General features: G+C 45.7%; 2 protein-coding genes across 4 annotated transcripts; one reads left to right on the top strand and one right to left on the bottom strand.

Annotated features, from left to right (window-relative positions):
* Nucleotides 1-877: 877 nt before the first annotated feature.
* Nucleotides 878-2,066, top strand: LOC120676636 (VQ motif-containing protein 4-like). Its single transcript, XM_039957948.1, has one exon. The coding sequence runs from the start codon at nucleotides 991-993 to the stop codon at nucleotides 1,690-1,692; it is 702 nt and encodes a 233-aa protein (XP_039813882.1). The 5' UTR covers nucleotides 878-990; the 3' UTR covers nucleotides 1,693-2,066.
* Nucleotides 2,067-11,998: 9,932 nt separating this feature from the next.
* LOC120672681 (putative RNA-binding protein YlmH) lies at nucleotides 11,999-17,136 on the bottom strand. Of its 3 annotated transcripts, none has more exons than XM_039953206.1 (11): nucleotides 16,917-17,136; nucleotides 16,736-16,845; nucleotides 15,424-15,555; nucleotides 15,267-15,340; nucleotides 15,095-15,200; nucleotides 14,930-14,998; nucleotides 14,352-14,416; nucleotides 14,149-14,247; nucleotides 13,944-14,043; nucleotides 13,195-13,300; nucleotides 11,999-12,279 (listed from the first exon to the last, which is right to left on the bottom strand). In XM_039953206.1, the coding sequence occupies exons 1-10, from the start codon at nucleotides 17,008-17,010 to the stop codon at nucleotides 13,238-13,240; spliced, it is 912 nt and encodes a 303-aa protein (XP_039809140.1). In that variant the 5' UTR covers nucleotides 17,011-17,136; the 3' UTR covers nucleotides 11,999-12,279; nucleotides 13,195-13,237. The 3 variants fall into 3 exon arrangements, with proteins under 3 accessions (XP_039809140.1, XP_039809142.1, XP_039809141.1); XM_039953207.1 differs by lacking the exon at nucleotides 11,999-12,279 and adding an exon at nucleotides 12,795-13,029; XM_039953208.1 differs by lacking the exon at nucleotides 13,195-13,300.
* Nucleotides 17,137-17,334: the final 198 nt, after the last annotated feature.

The raw sequence follows: 17,334 nt of genomic DNA, 5'->3' as shown, positions 1-17,334 counted from the left end.
TGTTGGCCGCATCTCCTCCAAAAGACCAGTGACCAACTCTCACTAAAGAATCAGAAAAAAATAACTAGCTTATTATGACAATATAATTTCATTAGAGCTTGTTCGGTTTGGAGAGCATTGAAGGGGATTGGAGGGGTTTGGAAAGGATTAAACTCCTAACATGTCAAAATCCCCCTCGCTCCCCTCCAATGCCTCCCAATCTTCTTGTAGAAGGGATTAACCGAACAACCCCTTAGAGGTGGATCAAATTAAACACAAAAGGTCTCGGCTATTTACCACAAAAGCTAGAAATTACTCAGTCAGCAAAATCAACTGTCCTACAAAAATATCTTCTGTTCGTTAACAGACTGAGGTACGAAAAACAAGATCCAAATGGGGATGTGTAAACGTATACCGGAGTCGGGAGCCATGAGGAACAATCAACAAGATTGTCCCTGCTGCTTCCCAACCACGGCGCCACCGCACTATACAACACAACCGATCGAGCAAAAAAAGAAGAGGAAAAAGACAACGAAAACTAGAGGAAAACCAACGAGAAAAATAAACCCGGGCGAAAAAGAAACATACATAATGTAGAGAGAGAGTGTGAGAAAGAGAGCATGCCTGTTCTGTTGGTCTAGGCTTGGCTTGACTTGGTTTATTACGACTTATTTCCTCTCACACAATACTATTCAATCTACCAACCAAATATTATTCATTCTATTATTTCCTCTCACACAATACTATTCAATCTACCAACCAAATATTATTCATTCTACCAGCAAACAGGCTCGTGCATCCAAAGTCTCACTCACCACCAGCAATGCGCCTCTACTCCCCTCCCCAGCTTCCTCTCCCCTCTTCTTAACCTTCCTCTACCCTCTGCCTCCACTCAAATCCTCCTCCTCCTCCCCTCCCCTCCCCTCCCCCCGTCGTCTCCTCCCCGGCCCTCTTCTCCTCCTCTTCCTCTTCTCCACCAACGCCAAAACCCAGGAAACCCACACTCACTCAATGGAGGTCTCCACCAAGCAGCTCCTCCCCATGCCTCATCAGCAGGACCCCAACTCCCCTTCCTCTTCCACCTCCTCGTCGTCGTCCTCCTCCACCTCACCGTCTCACCCCCACCACCGTGCGCAGCCCCACAACCTCCCACCGTCGCCCCGGCCCATCCCGCGCACCATCGACACCACCCCGTTCCCCACCACCTTCGTGCAGGCCGACACCACGTCCTTCAAGCAGGTCGTCCAGATGCTCACCGGCGCCGAGCAGCCAATCAAGAACGACGCGACGGCGGCAGCGGCCGCGGGCAACAGCGGCGGCGGCCAGGCGGCTGGCGGGCCGTGCCGGCCCAAGAAGCCGTCTTTCAAGCTGTACGAGCGGCGGAGCAGCCTGAAGAACCTCAAGATGATCGCGCCGCTGGCGATGGGCCCGCCGCCGTCGCCACGGAGGGCGACGCCGGAGATCCTCTCGCCGAGCGTGCTGGACTTCCCGTCCCTGAAGCTCAGCAGCCCGGTGACGCCGCTGACCGGGGACCCCTTCAACCGCTCGCCGGCGTCGACGTCGTCCTCCGAGGTGGCCGAGCGCGCGGCCATCGCCGAGAGGGGGTTCTTCCTCCACCCATCCCCGAGGGGCGCCGAGCCGCCGCGCCTGCTCCCGCTCTTCCCCGTCACCTCCCCCCGGATGGCCGCCCCCGCCGCCGCGCCGTCCGAGTGATCCGCCCCGGGATCGATACCACCTCCGCTCCGATCGCCGGCGCCCGCCACTACCATAGCTACTACCCCTGTACTACTACTACAACCCTCGCCGTACCCTCCCTTCACCTCTGGCCTTGTAAGGTGCTTGCTCTGCTCTTGTTCTTGATCGACGCTGCTGCGCGTGTGCTTCTGCTGCTGCTGTAGTTTTTGCTCCCATCTTGAAAGGGAGTTCGTTCTTTTTCTTCCTTTCGGAGCGGCGACTCGCGAGCGATCCGAGCCTGGAGATGCACGCGCCAGGCTCGATTCCTCGATCGCTTGGCCTCCGAAATGAAGTGATGGGGGGTGAATTAGTAAATTAATTATCGATTAATGAAGATTAATCTCGAGCTTCTATGTGAGGTGTGCCTGGCCTGTTTCTCTGACCGGTTCGCTGTCCGCACTCTGATGTCAATTCTGTTCGCCTTTTCCCCCTCATTTCCTGTTTGGTTTGGATTCCGCCCGATCCCGGGACACTGTTGATGCGTCAGCGGCGCTTGTAATTTTCCGCGCGCATGCAAAATTCCCAGGGGGGAAAGCCCACGATAATTCGGGTCAAAATTGGGCGTACCCGGCCTGCAACACTTGCCAGCGACACAAGCTCGCACGTCTCGGCGTCGAGCGTCGAGGGCCGGCAGACGCGGACAGCAGCGGTGGGCCGGTGGCCGCCTCGGCCTCTTCTTCCTTCGAAAAGCGTGAGGATCACCTGACGAACTCTGCGCCTGTCAGTCCTATATTTCCGAGATGTTCTATGGGTGTGTTTAGTTCCCACAAAATTTCCAAACTTTTACATCACATCCCCTATCACATTAAAACATTAAATATAGCACATAATTTATGCATGGAGTACTAAATATAGTTAAATAAAAAAACTAATTGTATAGTTTTGATGTACGTTGCGAGACGAATCTTTTAAGCCTAGTTAGATTATGGTAGGACAATATTTACCACAAACAAACGAAAAGTACTACAGTGTGCTATAGTGGCTGATGTGACTTTTTCTCCCGCCTTTTCCCTTCATCTAAACACAGCCTATGTTCTCTGGCACTGGCAAGACCAGTCACCAGTGGCGGCAGGTCGAAGCTCGATCGGATCATCTGCGGCAGCAGCGGGGCGAAACAGCTGCGCCGGCGCCGGTGGGCTCCTCCTGACATAGCAGTGAAACCCTGTGCGTCGAACAGGTAGCCGTCCAGCTCAGATGACCGATTCGAGACCAGAGACCACAACGGGGGGTCCTGCAACTTGTCTCGCCGCCAGAGCTAGCAGCGGAACGGAGTGGAGTCGCCGTGAAGGCTTGTGCGGGTAGGGAGGTGCCACCGCCAACTTGGAGGAGGCCAGTTGGCAGCGGCAAGCCGCGCCGTGGAGTGGAACGGAAGGGATCCAGGCGCCACCAGCACTAGCACCAGCAGCAGCTAGCGTGCCGAGCACCCGCGCGGCCGCCGCGCGACGCGTCGTCCCGACCCGGTGGGGCGGCGCCGGAGCCGGCCCGTGATCCGGCCGCGGCTCGTGGTGCCGTGGCATCATCGTGTGTGGCGGGGGGCCGGCCGGTTGCCGTGGGGATCTGGGCACGGGAGCGCGGCCAGACTCGCCGCCCGTGGGCGCGGGCGCGGCGGTTGGCGTGGAGGAAGACCGTTTCAAGCGTGTCCGCGTCCGCTCCCGCACCGCACCACCCTGTGCCTCCCGTGTGGCTCACGAACGGGGCCAAACCGCCAAAGACGACGACTAGTCGCGCGTCCACGGCTTGTTTCCCGTTCCGTTTCGCGATCGTTTCTAGCCGCCGGGTGCGTCCGCGATTGTTGTATCTGACATGCGCCATGCGTCTTGTTTGTTTAGTTGTGCTGTATAAATTTTTTTTAAAAATATTTTTCTACATTTGAAATACTAAACATAGACTAATCACAAAATAAATTACAGAACTCATTTGTAAATCACGAGACGAATCTAATGAGCCAAACTAATCCATCATTAGAGGTTGTTACTGTAGCATTATTGTAGCAATTTAGCGTCTAATTACGGCCTAATTAGATTTGTCTCGCCATTTACAGGCAAACTGTGCAATACATTTTTTTTATTTCGTCTAGATTTAATTCTAGATGCAGGTGCCGGAAAAAAAATTAGAATTTTGAACTCTGTAACTAAACAAGGGGCTTGTCACCTGGGCAACCTTGGGGGCTTGGGGAGATGGAGCTGCAGCTTTTGTTGGACCATGCTGCCTCCGGCCGGCACCTGTCTTATCCCACGGCCGCGGCGCACGGCATTCCACATCCCATGATTCGTGATTGGACTAGCTAGTGGAATACCGCGATCTACTCAAACTCCTGCCTTTGGGAAAAAGAAAGGGGAGAGAAAGGTGAAGGAAACGGAATGGGCTAGTGCCTAGTGCATGCACCAGTCTTGCCGCTTGGCGGCTTTGCCCCATGAGGTTTTCCCTTTCTCGGTCATGTGGCTCATGTTGTGGTGGTTTGAATAATAAAGATCGCAAAGTTTTTTTTTTCTGTAATTTTAATGCGATTCAGATGAAACCTGAACACCCCTAGAATTCAGCCACCCTAATTTAGTTGCGGAATTTTGATTAGGAGCCAGATTCTCACATGCGAAATAGACCGTCAGACTTTGTTTTACCATGGTTTTTGTGATGGCATATTATCTTTTTATATTATTGAGAAGCAGGCGGATTGTATCTACTCCCTCCATCCAAAAAGAAATGCACTACTAGAATTTGAGTGCGGAGATCAATGCCAGTGCGAACCTCTATAAAGATATAATGAATGCACAAAATAATTACAGCTAAGTTGTCTCATTCATATATGCTTTATTTTAGGATAAATTTTAAATTCGATAAGTGCATTTATTTTGAGACGGAAGGAGTATTTAGTCCATTGTCCAATTTTCAAACTGCTTTTGCTCAATTTGTGGAGAAGCAAATAAATAAGTTATTTCTTGCCATGCATCATCATCATCATGAACCCACTACAAACGCGACACATATCCCTCGCTCCCACGAGAAAACATATTCTCACCTTCACTTATGCCCACAACACCTTCACCAAAGGCGCTGCCATTTTCGAAAGGGATGGGGAGACACACACCTTTCCTTTCCTCTTTCTTTTCTTTTTTAGACCAAACGGAGTACACACATAGTACACACTTGAGAACTGAGACTCGTCTTCCCTTACGGCGCGCGGCCGCATTAGTCAAACAAATCCGATCAGCGCCGTAAAGCCCCCACAAACCCCGTCTTTGCTTCGGTGCATGTACTAGCCACTCTCTTACTTTCGTGCTTTCAATTTGTTGACTTGCTTGACGGCTAATTAATAATGCCGTCGTCAAGCAGCAGTGTGGTGCCGCCAGTACCGACCGTCCGGCCGGCAGCTAGCATTGTTAAAACCAGCGATCCCTTTCATTCGGCTCCATGTTACTGCTGCTATTTTTCATGGTGGTACTGTTGATAAAGTAATTAATCCCCGGTCATTAGCTCCTGTCATGTGACGCTGCCTCCCGCGGCGTTTTTCTCTTTCTTTTTTGGGCCGTGTTTGGTTGTTCCCATGAAAAATTTTTCACAAAAAAAAAACAAATGCATGCATGTAGTACTAAACGAAGTTTATTTGCGAAACTTTTTCACGAATGTGTATAATTTTTCGAGACGAATCTAATGAACCAAGTTCTACAATGATGCTACAGTAACCGTGCCTAATCATCCTCTAATCGTACGGTCAAATGCCTTATTAGCTACAGTACCATAGTTGTGAAGGTGGTTTTGTAATTAGACTTCATTTAATACTCCTAATTAGTGGTCAAAGAGCCAAAATGTTTTCATGAAAATTTTTTCAAGGCCAACCAAACACGGCCTTGAATATATAGACTCGTTCCGCGGATGGGCGCCATGTGGTGGCATTAACGACTGAGCTCCACGGAGCCACGCCGTCAGCCGATTTTTGTGTAGGGCTGGCAACAGTGACATTCCCAGGACGGTCGGCCAGCCAGTTCACACCGGGCGGACGGCGGAGCAAGTTGCCGTTGGCGGCCATTAATAATTTAAGAAAACCTTTTTTGGAAAATTTTCTTGATTGTCACTAGTAGAAGACTGGAAGTGATTTAGACTGTATGGTTGGAAATGGATAGGAAGGTGACTGGCAACTTTGTAGGCTTTCTCACGGAGAGAGGCGCGCGCGGATCACGTGAGAAGACCGAGTGTACTGCTACCGACATAATTAATGCGCAAAAAAGTTTTTTTACCCGCAGATAAAGTTCTGTGAACAGGAACACACATCCCCTCCCCAGCTTCGGGCAGCGCTGGAAGGACAGTACAGCACTTCATTTGTCCAAGCTAAGCACGCCGTAAAGTAGAGATTATGGCCGATGATACGTCTACTTGTAGTTAAGGGTGTGTTTGTTTCCAGCTGGCTAATTTTTAATTTTTGATCCCATATGTTTGGATGCGGAGTAAGATTGTAAGAGTATCAATGCAGATTTACGATCAAATAAATTGCGTAACCCCTAGGCTAATTCACAAGATGAATCTAATAAATATATAATTAGTACAATTTCACTATATCCTCTAATTATAAATTAATTAGGTTCATTAAATTCTTTTCATGAATTAGTCTAGAGTTATGCAATTTATTCTATCATTAGTTTACTTGTAACTTTTAATCAGCATCGTCTCAATATTCTGTGACCGGACTAAAAATTAGCCCTCTGCAAAGAAATGCACACTTAGGCTAGTCCCAACCCAAGAAACCACTAGCAGTTTCTATATTTACCATGTTATATAGACACTACTCATAGAAACTATATCTCCAATGTATAGTTTCTTCAAAATAAATTGCTATTCAATCATATCTCTTCTCTCTCCTATTCCTCTCAAATCCTCTCTCTTTTTGTCTTGGTTTTCGTGTAGACATGGTTTCTTACATGAGATCTGGTTTCTTCATATTTTATTTTCTCTCCTCATTAACTTTGCTGCCACCTCAGCTTTTTACTTACATGATAATGTATTTAATGCTATGGAAACCAGCTGAGTTGGAGGGTTAGGACTGCTCTTAGTAGAAGAAAATGGGAGCACTATAAAAACACAAACGGTGGGCCCGTGCCACGCTCCTACTAACTGCCCCCAAGTAAAATTGTAATGTGGAGAACGTGTGCGATTCGTATCGACACCACGAGAGACGAGACAAACTTGTCAATCCCGGAGGAAATGAAGGCAGCAGAGCAGACGGGAACAAATTCGCACCTTATTGCATACTCGATCGTGGCGTGCGCGGCCAGACGGCGTCGAGCCGCAAGTGTCAACGAAGGCTGCCTGCGTAGTGTAGCGCCGTAGCCCAACACACCCCCAACCATCCGAGCCCGGGGGACAGGTACGTGGCGGCGCCGCCGCTCTCCGTCGCGATCGGACAGCAACCATGGTGGCGGCGGCGGCCGCGAGAAGCCGGGCCAGCGGCTAACGCTGGATAAGCCTCGCGCCGAGCGCCGGCGGCCGGCGGCGCTGCGCAGGTCGGTACGCATGCATGCAAGCCCGGGCACGGCGCGGGCGGGGGATCGGAGTCGGGCATGGCCCCAAACGTTCCAGTTAGCCTAGCCCTGCCGGGCGCAGGCGCGTCCGTGCTGGCCACCATGTACGCGCTCGATCGGCGCTCCGATCCCGGCGCGCGCCCGGGACCGGGAAGCCGGAAGCGGCCGCCGGATCGCGTCGTGCCGGCGCGTCGGTTGCGGAAGTGCTCCGGGTGCTCGCTCCGTCGTACAGACTACAGACCAGGGTTTACGTTATCACTGATACATGGTTTATCAGTGCCCTCCGGTATCGATAATCGATTGAAAATTGAAAATCGGTGAAATATCGCTAAAATCGACTGATAAGGAAGGTCAAATTCAAATATCGATAATCAATGATTTATCATTGATAATCGATGCAAATCGGTCGATTTATCGAAAATTCGGCTGAGAAATGTATTTAGCAGATGGAAAATAGAAATTTTTATAGAATTTTTATTTGGTTTGTTAAGTATGGTATTTTATAAGGTAAATTATACATACATACGTAGCTTACGATAGAATTGCATTAGAAATAAACATGTACATATATTTTGGACATAAATTGAATAAACTATAGATACATATTACACATATCCATGTTATGTATAATTCTGCAAACCACACAAATAGGCATACACCAAATGAAATTGCACATAAATACAAAAAAGTACATAGTCCATACAAACCACATTGTCCATATTAGCATAAATTGACACAAGTTTTATGCAAATTGGTAACAGACTCATATGACCACATCCATAATTCATACAGAAAGGCACTTAAAACATCCATTTTTCATAAATGACACTTTTTTATAATAATTATGTAAACCAGTTAGACATAATTTTTTAGTATAAGCATACATATTATAGTCAACATTGAAGCCTATTGTATCCTAACTGATTTAACAACAAGTCAACATTGAAGTCTTTCTTCCCACCACTAATATTTAACACTAATCTACATTGCAAATTATCAGTGTAACCATCCATTTGTAGCATAATATACAACAATATAGTAAATACCCCATGCATATTTGGTCAAGTTGGTGAAAGGAAATAGAAAATCAACCAAAATTGTTGAATATCAACTGATTTGCATTGATTATCGATGGATTTGAATCAATTATCAGACTTTAGTATTGGAAACATTTTTTTGTCTAAGCAAACGGTAGTTGTTTTTAATATGTGACATCATTCTAGACTACAGAGAGGCTCTAGTTTTTTATAGAATTTTTTCCACACTAGTTATAAATTTCTTTGAATTTTTGAAATTTGGATCGAAATCCATCGAAAAATCAATTGAAAACCGATATCAGTCAACATCGGTAACGGTAAATTTCACCGATAATCGCGATTATCGAGCGGTTTTGTATTCCATGCTACAGACCCGTGCGTGTGGTGTGGATGATTGGGGGTGGGTGCGATTAGGGAGGTGCTTGCACGCCATGTGTTACGTTCCTGACGGCGACGGAATGGATCTCGCAATAATGAACTTACTAGGCTTCAGATAACACGCATGTCGTTTGTAGTCGGAGTCTCGGAGAAGAAAAAAAATGCAGGCAAGCTCAATCATGGCTTATACATCTATCTGACAAGGGGATGCTTTAGAATTCATTCGTGCTAGTTGCTGCTAACTTGCTACCCCTCCCGATCCCCTCTTTTGCTCAGTGAGTGAGTCAGTGACAATGTCAATTTCCTTGTAACATTTTTTACTTCTCGAGCTAAGATTTAGTGACGGGTCCATGGTGGACTTTTCTCATGTGTTGGCGTGTGGCTGAGTCATTATAGATATATAATGATACACCCTTAGCGACGAACTGCTGTTTTGTAGGCACGCTCGCCATTTGATTCGAAGCGTGTCCACTTCGCGAGCATCTTGAGGGGGGCACTCGGACCGGAGGCGGAATTGTGACGAGATTAGCGACAACGGCGGTGGCTGCAGTGCAACGGGGCGGCCTTCGTAGCGTGGCCAATCACGCATGCTAGAAATAGACCCGCCCAGTGCTGCTGCATCGGCTCTTATTTTGGTCTATAAATTCACGATGATAATCATGTAAAAGTCACAAAGAGATCAGGTACATGAGCGCATAAAAACTGCAAACATTTGGTGCATCAGCACAGAGATGAAGTCAGTCTTTCTCCAAAAAAAAAAAGAGAGATGAAGTCAGTCAACAGCTATAAACATTTCGGTAACCACCAAGAGAGTAGTTGAGCATGGAAAAGCTAGGTTGCAACAGCCAACACATTTTATCCACTAGTGCTATTCTTTCTTCTAGTCCAAAGGACGACGGCATAACCTTCTTATGGTGGGGCCATCGCTACGCGAGATCGTCTCGAATCCTCCGAACCGGTCAAGTCTTCGTTGGGGATTAAAGAGGCAACGAGAGGTCCCTATTGGCTACGCTAGGACAAGCAGAAGTTAAGCATTGGGCTTGTGTGTTTTTTTAAGTATAGCGAGCGTAGAAACCAAGGAAAACCTTGAGCATATTTTAGACCCGGAGTCAAATTTGTCGCAACTATGGCACATCCAGCGAAGCCACTTGCCACAAGTTTGACCGCGAAAGGAACCAAGAGGAACTCGACGGAAAAGGCAGCAGCTGGAGCAAAGCAAACTGGAACTTGACAGTGCAGAGACTGGGGACTAATCTAGATTATCTTCACGCCAGAAAGGACATCGTCACGCCGGCTCAAAGTAATCTTGTGGTAGAAGTGTCTAAGGCTGTGTTTAGTTTGTGAAGAATTTTGGATTTGGGTACTGTAGCACTTTTGTTGTTATTTGGTAATTAATATCCAATTATGGACTAATTAGGTTTAAAAGATTCATCTCGTCATTTACAATTGAACTGTGTAATTAATTATTTTTTCAACTACATTTAATACTTTATGCATGTGTCCGAAGATTCGATGTGACGGGTACTGTTGAAAAAATTTTGGGAACTAATCAGGGCCTAAATGTGTATGATTCTGTTTCGGAAAGTGCAGCTCACTCTCACCTGTACCACTGACCCAAGTAACTAAAAGCATTTCAAGGCATAGCTTTGAGAATGGTCTACTTTAAAGTGGTCATCAGACCAAATGATCCAATATCTGCTGATACCCAAACATCAAGGCAAACAAACAACATGGCCTTATTTTGTACCATTACATCCAATTCCCAGGACTCACACACCATCAGACTTGTCAGATATTACAAAGCCGGCTTGCCATTCATCAGATATTTATTCAGATGCTTGCCAGTAGTTTCATTTTATCGACCACCGAGTGGTTATCTTTGGCAGAAAAAAATCACGAGGCGACAAACGCCATCTGATGCTGAAATGTTACTACAATTTGTGAGAAAGAAACACCTAGTCTACGCTGGTAGGAGCATGTGACTGACCAAGCTTTTGGCACCTCCTCCAAAGAAAACTTCAAGGAAAGGTAGCTGTAGCAGACTAGCAGTCTATTTGTTCCTGGCCAATTAATTGCTGGGCTTCAAAGTTCAAACAAACCGCTTGACACAGGCTGTCAAGTTAGCGCATTCAGAGTCCCGCAAGGCTGTATACATCACAAAACCTTTACTGCTTTACAAACATGTGATGCCCTACTTTTGACATAACACTGTGTCGTGGTGTGGTAAACCACAGCCGGGTGGCAGAATGCACCCGCCTAAGTCCAGAGGGTGAGTACTCGGGGGTTAGCTAGGACTAGTTCGATCTCGCCCAAAGAACACGATGAATACAACAGATTTAGAGTGGTTCGGGCAGCCGGAGCATAATACCCTACGTCCACTGTGAGTTGTATTGCTTGTGTTGTGAAGCTGAGTCCCCAGAGAGTCTGAGGTGTGTCCGAGTGAGCTCGAGAGCCTATTGTGTACAGTGAGCGCCTCCCTTTTATATCTCAAGGGAGGCGCGTACATGGTCGTTGGGTCCCCGACAGGTGGGCCCAATGATGTAGTATAAAATAACGTACTGCTCATACATTATGGCGTTGCAGGTGATGGAGATCTCATTCCTGGATTTCCTTGCCTGCTCCTGGGAATCCTCCGTCCAGCATGCCCATGCGTTGTCTTGTCGAAACGGCGCCAGGCGTAGCTTGCGGCGTCGCCTGCAGCGTAACTGAACGGGCCGTGTAGCTTGCGGCGTAGGCGGCATGATGGAAAAATGTCGTGCTGTTGTATCCATTTAATGCGGCAGACGGGCTCTGCACGGATGCGGCGCAGGCGGCTGCACTGTGTACCTCGGTAATACGCGGTCTACAGTGAGACCTGACAAAAGCTGCCTCGCGTGTCGCGGCGGCAGTGCACGCCTCAACCACCCGCATTGAATGCGGTAGGTGGGCAAGTCTTCCAGCGGAAGACCCACGCGCGCACCTGCGGGACACGTGGCCCCTCCGGACCCCCCCCCCCCCCCCGCGGTACGCTGGCTCTACGTGCGCGGGAGGTCCGGACAGGCGCGGGGAGGTCCTGGACACCTATGGGGGGTCCGGGCCCTCGGCTGTTGACTCGGAGCTTCCCCTCCTCAGGGACACGTGGCGTCACCGGACCCATCCTAGAGCGGGGAGCGGGTCTGGGGCCATTGGCCCGGTGAGGTAGGAGCCTGACCCGTGGGGCCGGCTGCTCCGCCCCTTAAGGCGCAGTCATAGATGACTACGGGAGTCCTGGCTTGCTGCAGTAGAAGCGGATATCCCTGCTACAGGGTACCGACACACTACTAACAGTAGTATATCTCTTTAGATATTGTAGGATATTTCTGTGAAAGAAAACATGAAACCTACCAGAATATTATGTTGTAAAAAAGGAGAACGCTTGCATTTTCTTCGTTCAAGCAGAAGAAAGAACAAAACTATCTCTAAAATCTAAACGCACCACCAAAGACACTATCTGTTGTGTCATTAGTAGCACGTACTAGCGAAAAAGGAGAAGAAAAAACTGTAGCAAATAGATCGAGGTGTACAAGGACTTGAGGACATCCCTTCTTGAGATCCCTTAAAAGCTAAACTTTTGACACACACAAAAAAGGCTTTAACTGGTGCCACGGGACCTTTACTTCATCCTGTTCCAAGAAAACGAGCACAGGATGAGTAACATTGGGATAAACATATGCAACACTAAGACCCTTGCACAATTTGCATCTCTGGGCACTGAATCTTGTGATGATTTTGCAATCAAGAACCACAGAACCCATAACAAGGTATGCTCATTGTCAATCCTTTTAGCATTAAAAGGGCCAGGAGCCTATGAATCTATGGCCAGCAGCTATCAACTGTCCCAATTGCAAAATGATTTCCTATCATCTTGTCATAATCGTTTCACATGTTTGGTGATTGACAATGCAAGTAGTCCAGGACGTGGTCGTATCAAACATGGTATCAAACATGGAAAAGGGTATGCTATTTAGTATCAAAAAAGTTAGATGAGCAGCAAAACAGTTTCCTTTTTTTGTTTTTTCACAACATAAATCATTCTCTCTATCATTTTTTAGCTTTATTTAGAGCAGAATAAGCTCTAACAGAAGTAGCAGTTCAAAGAGTGATTCTGACAGTGTCAGTGATAGCACCAAAACAATGGAAACCAGGATAGGTAATAGAAGCACCCTGACCCTTTGGTGCTTGTTATTCAAAATACTGAAGCTATACTGACGAGTTTATGCAATTGTTCACCTCAGAGAATTGTTTTCCAAAGTTACAGCAGCCAATGGATCTTATGCATGAAAAGTGCTATATGTCCAACGAAAGCATTCAACTCACGCAAGACCAGACTCCAGTATCCAAAAAGAGCGCAGGATGGTTCCTCTTCTTTTAATCTAGCACAGCAGCACAAGCAAGTTTAAGACTGCCCAGGCCTCGCACACTCTGATAGTATGAATAGTTTTCCCCTTAAAGAATATACTCAATTTTGCGACATTTCTGCTCCCCTTAGATGCTAATACAAGAATCTAGTAACATATAGGTATAAAAAAAATAAATACCTTTCAATTCCAGTTGTGAAAAGACTGTAGATCAGTCCCAAGCTTACAAATATTGAATCAACTCAACCGCATACTTTCCTTTCCTAGTAGTTACAATTTCCCCAATCTAGAGAAGAAATGAACAAGTAACCATAAATAATCCAAGCAGATAACTTCATACTGCAAATCTAAAGTAAGACACTTCAGTAGTTTTCAAAACAATAAAAACTTCAGTGGCCTGCATATATTTGGCCATTTGCTAACATCTGATCAAAGCAATATGCTTCGTCAATATAGACCAAAAAGGTTAGCCAACTAACTGTTAACATGTTTACACAAACTCAGGATAAGGAACAGCATCAGATCAGCAATGATACAATAAGCTATTATTCTGTGCTCATGGGACACCATACATTGTCATTATATGGCCAACAGATGAGGAAAAGCTACCCTGACCCCAAGGACTGTTCTCAGTTGCTTCATTTACAGAACAAGTTTGCATGCATTATATAGTCAAAAAAATATCGAACAAAAGTGAAACATACAACATCCAACCTGATGGACTAAAGAATAAGAGAAGTTCAAACATATTTATGAAACAACATAGACTAAAGGCCTCTCAAGCAAAACCAAGAAACTAGCGGTATCAGAGTAAAGTAGGTAACAATAGCAACATGACAAGGTTATCCTAGATTCTTAGTGTATACAAGACTGGTCAGTCATTTATAACTTAAAAGATAAGATTATCATATTCTTTCTTTTTCAATTACCTTTAACCTTCCCATCCCACTGACAGAAACAACGTCTCCAGATTTGAGGGTAACTCCATTTTTCAAAATTGGCGCCCAATTCACACGAACATCCCCGGCACTGAATAAGCAAAAAGAGGAACAGTGGACATTAGAATAGACCACAAAAAAAACAATTCCGCTAGGATACACATATAGTTGATAGATGACAACTCAAAGTTCATACCTTATCAAGCTAGCAAGCTTTGTGCGTGAGATTTTAAATCCTGCGCTGGCCAAGGCATCAACCCTGAGGGATGACTCTACAGTTTTAAATGACTTGGTCCTGCAGTTTAAAGGAAAACCTGAGTTGCTTTTACCAGGCTTTTACAGCATAGAATTTTGAAAGAAAGCTTATAGGGTTCAAGGTGTGAGATCACATGAGAAAACCTTGGTGGTTCATATTCTAGAGCGAGCAAAGGAATTTGAGTGCATGAAACACCAACTTTCCCCACCTGTAGAATAAAATCCCATTAGAAATATCTGGAATCATGCATGAATTGGGCTAAGCCAAAATAGACCGTAACTAGAAGGATTTGTAGTGAGCAAAATCAGATAATAAAAAAAGGCAATCAAAGTACATGAATGTCAGTCAAGTTAGCAAATAGATTTAGCTAAAACTCATAACATGACATACTAAAATCACTAAGAAAGCCTTTCCATTATGACCAGAGAACAAATCAGAACATAGCACACTGTAATTCCAAATATATGAGTACACAAAAAACGCTGCAACTAGTAACACTGCTATGAGTTCTGTGTCCTTTGCATCACACCAGACCAAAAAATGGTCAAATGTGAGAATAAACTATCTCAGGCCTTCTCCACCATACTCATAACTCATTAATGTGAAAATCAGGTATAAGTACAAAACGAGCTCGTGTAAATTGTTTTTTTTTTAAAAAGAACTCGTGTAAACTGTGAATTGTGGTAGAACAAATGCACAAATTGTAAGATATCTATTCTACCTTTTCGAGAGTAGAAATCAGATAGTCAACAAGTTCTGGATCAACAAGGACCTGAGCACCTCTTTCCCCCTAACAAAAATCAAATAGACATTTCAATGACAAAAGGGAAAATGGTGGTAAATGACCAGATCATTCAGAAAAAAAGTGATTGGGAAAGCATGAAACCTGTAAAAGAATATCTCCAACCTTCTCCCGTGTTATTCCTGTTCCGAGGATGGCACCAAGAAAGTCACCATGAGAACAGGGTTCCAATCGGAAATTCCCTGAGATGCTGGGTTGGCCTCAAAGTTAGCTTATATAGCAGATAGCAATGCTTATAAGGTAAGACTGAGAAAACCTCAAAGCAGCAACTACATCTGGGTTACTTGTCATAGAGTCCGGGTGTCCAACAGAAATTCGACACCGCTCAGCCTATATATATAAATATAAGAATGAGAAACTAGATAGCCTTATAGAAGCAACTAGCAAATTTCCATTTGAGTATTTAATTTCACCTGCGGGTAGCCACCCTGAGCTACTGCTTTTATATCTGCTAACTTCTCAATTGCCAACATAGCCTCCTGTATTATAGGTGGAGTAAGAAAATTGGTGTGGAGAACATCTCTTCGTTTGGAAGCCCTTTCTGCCTGTATAAGCTAGATGTTAGTGCAAATCTACAGATAGCAAAAATAACCATATCGACAACCAAATCGGCACATTTTATGATTACCATCTGATTCAAATATAACGGAAACAAACATGCCTACAAAGAAAAATGACACATCATAGATCTAGAGTCTACTCATATTTTGCCAACTACTGTACAGCCCAACAGCGTGGCACTTTGGCTCTCAGGGTGAATCTTATAGTAAATTTGTACCCTGAGTTTTGTGGGTTATGCCTGTTTATTCACCAAAGAATATGACCTTCATAATTCAAAATTCTGACCTGAGCATTCTGAGCCCTAAGAGGAACCAGGATATATTTCTGAGGAATACTAAAATAAACAAACAAATATAGATATTGCCGTGTATATTATTTTTTATCCTTGGAATATGAAATTTCCTTTTCAGACTTCAAAAATAAACTTTCAGTGATGATGTCCAAAGTTCATGCATGAAACTACGAACTCAATGCTACAGCGTAGGCCAAAATGACAACAAATCAGATAGTGGTTTTTCTCTTGTCCTTTTTTTCTAGAAGAGCAATAAGATACTAATGTATGATACATCTGTTTCATCCATCATTTACAGACTACAATAAATGAAAATACCTTTTTCTACTGCAATGCCCACCGAAGTGGGAAAAGGTCTCTTTTTCCATCTGCTATTTATCTGTTGAATATGACTACTCCAGAACTGTCATCACTCATTTATCTATGACAAGGATATGACATGGGTGATTTCTATCTTCGAAGCCTATCAATTGAATGTAATTAAAGGTTTATGTTGCATGCACCAAATGAGCACTCTTAGTGTTGACCCCTCTCATAGGACAATAGAGAAACAGCTGCACTTTGAGCATTTCTCATGGCCCATGTTTGTGATTTACCCCAAGTCCCCAATACTCTCTCACTCAGAGTTAAGCTTGAACATAACTCAATAGTCGATACTGGTAGTGGCTAGTGAAATGTCAAGTGCAATGGAAGCACCTGATTTCAAGGCAATTAATTAGACGCAATAATCAGAAGCCAACACATACACCCCTACAAGCTGCTTATGTTCAATAGCTATATTCACTAGGTTCTGAACACTAGCAGCTACTCAGTTCAATGAGGACGCACTGAGCCTGATTTTCCAATTGTCGTGAAGGTGGGGAATAAATTACCATATCCAGGATGTTCCTGACTTCCTCGGCTGCATTCCTGTCCACGCTCCCTTTCACTGCCGAGTCCCTGGCTGCTGCGGCGGCGACGGAAATGGCGGTGCTACATCGCCCTGCGGCGCGGGTGGGCCAAGCGTCAGCGGAGAGGCAAAAATCGAAGAATAAGATGGGCGTTCGGGCTTACCTCGCGTGATGAAATAGTACGGGTCAGAGATGACTCCGGGAGCACGGAGGAGACGCCGGAGAGGACTCGCCAACGTGAGGGCGGCGGCGGCCATCCCCACCCTCCAAGTAACCGAGGAATTGCCTCTGGTTTCCAGCCCGGTGTTCTGTGACCTCTGTGTGTGGCTGTGTGCCTGCGTGGTTGGGTCTGGTCCGTCCGGTGCCTTTTGGGCGGGCCGGAATGCTGGAGTCCTGTGTGAAAAATACACCCGTTCCTGGGCCTGTTTGGTTTTCAGTAGTACAGTAGCATGAGTAGCACAAAAATTTTAACCAATAATTAGGGTACTAAATAAAGGTAATTTACAAAATTAACTCCATAACCCTACGCGGCTTCGCGAGATGAACCTAATGAGACTTTGACCGCGCGATTAGAGGATGGT

Source organism: Panicum virgatum, chromosome 5N, assembly GCF_016808335.1.
Source record: "Panicum virgatum strain AP13 chromosome 5N, P.virgatum_v5, whole genome shotgun sequence".
NCBI classification, from domain to species: Eukaryota; Viridiplantae; Streptophyta; class Magnoliopsida; order Poales; family Poaceae; genus Panicum; species Panicum virgatum.
Note: the sequence above shows the minus strand (reverse complement) of the source record. Positions and strands in the feature narration are given on the sequence as shown.